This window comes from Dama dama, unplaced genomic scaffold (genome assembly GCF_033118175.1).
Source record: "Dama dama isolate Ldn47 unplaced genomic scaffold, ASM3311817v1 ptg000096l, whole genome shotgun sequence".
Lineage (NCBI taxonomy): Eukaryota > Metazoa > Chordata > Mammalia > Artiodactyla > Cervidae > Dama > Dama dama.
Genome location: NW_026870910.1, coordinates 7,958,443 through 7,961,126, shown reverse-complemented (window position 1 = coordinate 7,961,126; position 2,684 = coordinate 7,958,443). Strand labels below are relative to the sequence as shown.

General features: G+C 50.4%; 1 protein-coding gene across 1 annotated transcript; it reads right to left on the bottom strand.

Annotated features, from left to right (window-relative positions):
• Positions 1–469: 469 nt before the first annotated feature.
• Positions 470–2,263, bottom strand: LOC133053690 (F-box/WD repeat-containing protein 2-like). Its single transcript, XM_061138211.1, has one exon. The coding sequence runs from the start codon at positions 2,230–2,232 to the stop codon at positions 868–870; it is 1,365 nt and encodes a 454-aa protein (XP_060994194.1). The 5' UTR covers positions 2,233–2,263; the 3' UTR covers positions 470–867.
• Positions 2,264–2,684: the final 421 nt, after the last annotated feature.

Below are 2,684 nucleotides of genomic sequence, written 5' to 3'. Positions count from 1 at the left end.
GAAATCAAATGACAGCCTAACAACTAGCTATACAGACACAGAAAACGGGGCCAGAGAACTGCACTCCTGGGCTGCGGGGCTCCTAGGGAACAGAGCCAGGCTTCAGTCTGCCAGCTTGGCGCCTTCCACTGAACCGTGTCCCCTCTACGCAGTCATGGAGGTGGCAGGTGACCCAGCCAGCTTGTTCCACAGAAACAAAGACTACAGAACTTCGTGCATCTCAGACACGGCCGACCTTGGCTCTGACAAGAATGAGGGCTTAAAACGTGTCACAAACCATCAATCTATAGAACTGGATTTGCACTGAAGACACATTTTCTTTAGAACTGGTATTTGGTGGAGAGCATGAATGTCACAGAACTTGGTGGTCTTTATAACACGGGTCGTTATAAAAGCTAAGCACCATGTGAGAAAAGTTGCTGTAACAACATCATAGCACCTTTGCTTCAATTTCAAAAGAGAAAAAGGCAATGGTAAAAAGCTTTAATAATAGACTGTGTTTTTATAGGCAACCAATTAGCAGATTAATGAGCCATTTAAATTTCTTTACTTAAAACCAATATTCAAGAAAGATGAACCCCAGATGCAGCCTCTCACACGGACCCACATAACTAAGGACAAATAAATGATGAACCCCAGACGAAGCCTCTCACACTGACCACAAACTAGGAACACATGAAGCCAACGGTGCGCCCCGTCAGCGTGCTGCGGTGTGTGTCCACAAGACGAGCCCCCCGCCCCGAGCCCCGGCCCCGGCAAACAGATAGTGATTGTGCGCTGCGCGATGATGCCGTGAGGTGAGAACTTTGGTTCATGCAGGTGGCTGCCAGGGGCCGTGCGCCAGGGCCGCAGCCCCGGCGCCCCACGTCAGCCGTGCTGCTTCCACAGCACCAGGTGGATGCTGTGGTCGGGCATGCTGGTGGCGAAGACCAGGCCCGTGTCGTTGTGCCCGTCCAGTCCGTTCAGCCAGGACGCTTCACCCTCCAGGAAGCTGGAGCCCCTCTTGGACTTCCTATACTCGGGGAGAGGCCAGCGGCTAATCAGGCTCTCTGTCCACAAGTCCAGGATATACAGGTAGCGGTTGTCAAACAGCAGGGCAAAGATGTCTCCAAAGCCAAGCAAGGCCAGGTTTGCTATCTCCGGAGTCTTGATGACCCTGAGAATATCATAACTGGCAAAGTCCCACTGGTAGAGGCCCAGTGCCGAACTACAGACAATGTATTTGCCATCAAAATGAAGTCTTGGCTGCAGGCAGATACTTCTATCCTCAGAGACAGACAACGTCTTTAAGCACTTACAGTTAATTTCTCTCCCAATTGGCCAAATCTTGATCTCATATTTGTCTGCACTTAAGAGGATGTAGTCTCCAGGGCTGTGCAAGAGAGACTTGACTTTGCACTTCTGCAAGACCACCTTGGTGACCCATTCTGTGTGCCCGGTGAGAGTGTTCAGGCATGTCCCAGCAGATAAAGCCCATACTTTCACGGTGAAGTCTGCAGAGCCACTCACCAAGACGTCCAGTTCGTCGTTGTAGTCAACACTAAACACCGCCCCCGTGTGCCCCCGGAAGTGCTGGGTCCTGGCTCCGGAGCTCCATTCCCAGCAGGCCACGGTGTTGTCAAAGGAGCCTGTCACAAGCTTCTGCTCATCAAACTTCACCGCAGCACAAGTGTGCGTCTGGATGCCATAAACACACTGCCCTGTGCTCACATCCCACAGTTTTGCAGACAAGTCATCTGACCCTGTACACAGAAGTCCATCTTTGTAGTAAAGTGCATACACTCTGGCACTGTGTCCAATTAAAGATGAGGTCTCAAAGGCTTCATGGTCCTCCAGTTGCTTCATTCTCAAAATAGCCTTCAAATAAACCTTCTTCCAGTGCAAAGCGTCCTGAACAGAATCATCTATCTGCCAGCCCAAATTTTTACAGGCGGTCTGCCACACCTCTGTACAGGCACTTATCACCTTATTCCACTGTTTAGAGACGAGGCAGCACGTGAGTAAAGTCTGAGGGTCGAGCCATTTTAACAAATAAAAACTGAGCTCCAGGGGAAGGAGTGTGAGGAAGTCCCGATTGAGCAGAGTCTCCAGGTTATTGGAGAGGTGTCTGAGCTGGACTGCCCCACTCAGACTAATCAGGTGATCCAGAGTTTCATTTTTCTGCAAGTCCGTCAGAGAAAGAAATGTAACAGAAATGTTATCAAGCCATGTCTCAAAGTCCTTTCTCTCCATAAGGTTATGGAAAAATTTACCTGAGCGAGCGCCCCAGGGCACGGGACCTCGCGCCGGGCTCACACCAACTAGGCGCGCTCGGGCCGCCAGAGCCTCCCAGCGGCCAGGTCCGCTCCGCAGCCATGGCGCCTGGACCGGCGGCCGCCGCTCTGGGTCCGCAGCCTCTCAGGGGAGCGGCTTCCGGTGCTCTGAAGCTGTTCATATTTTTCACACCTTTTGAAGCTCTTCATATTTTTCACACCTTTTCAGGCTCTTCATGTTTTTCAACACCGCTTCATGCTCCTGCTATTTTGCAGTCCGTTTCATGCTCCTCATATATTTGACACATTTTGAAGCTGTTCATATATTTCACACATTTTCAGGCTCTTCATGTTTTTCAACACCACTTCATGCTCCTCCGATTTTTCAGTCTGTTTCATGCACATCTCATTTTTTACATCTTTTGAAGCTCT

Excerpts from the sequence above, each read along its gene's own strand:
- LOC133053690 (XM_061138211.1), bottom strand. The coding sequence starts at position 2,232 with ATGGAGAGAAAGGACTTTGAGACATGGCTTGATAACATTTCTGTTACA.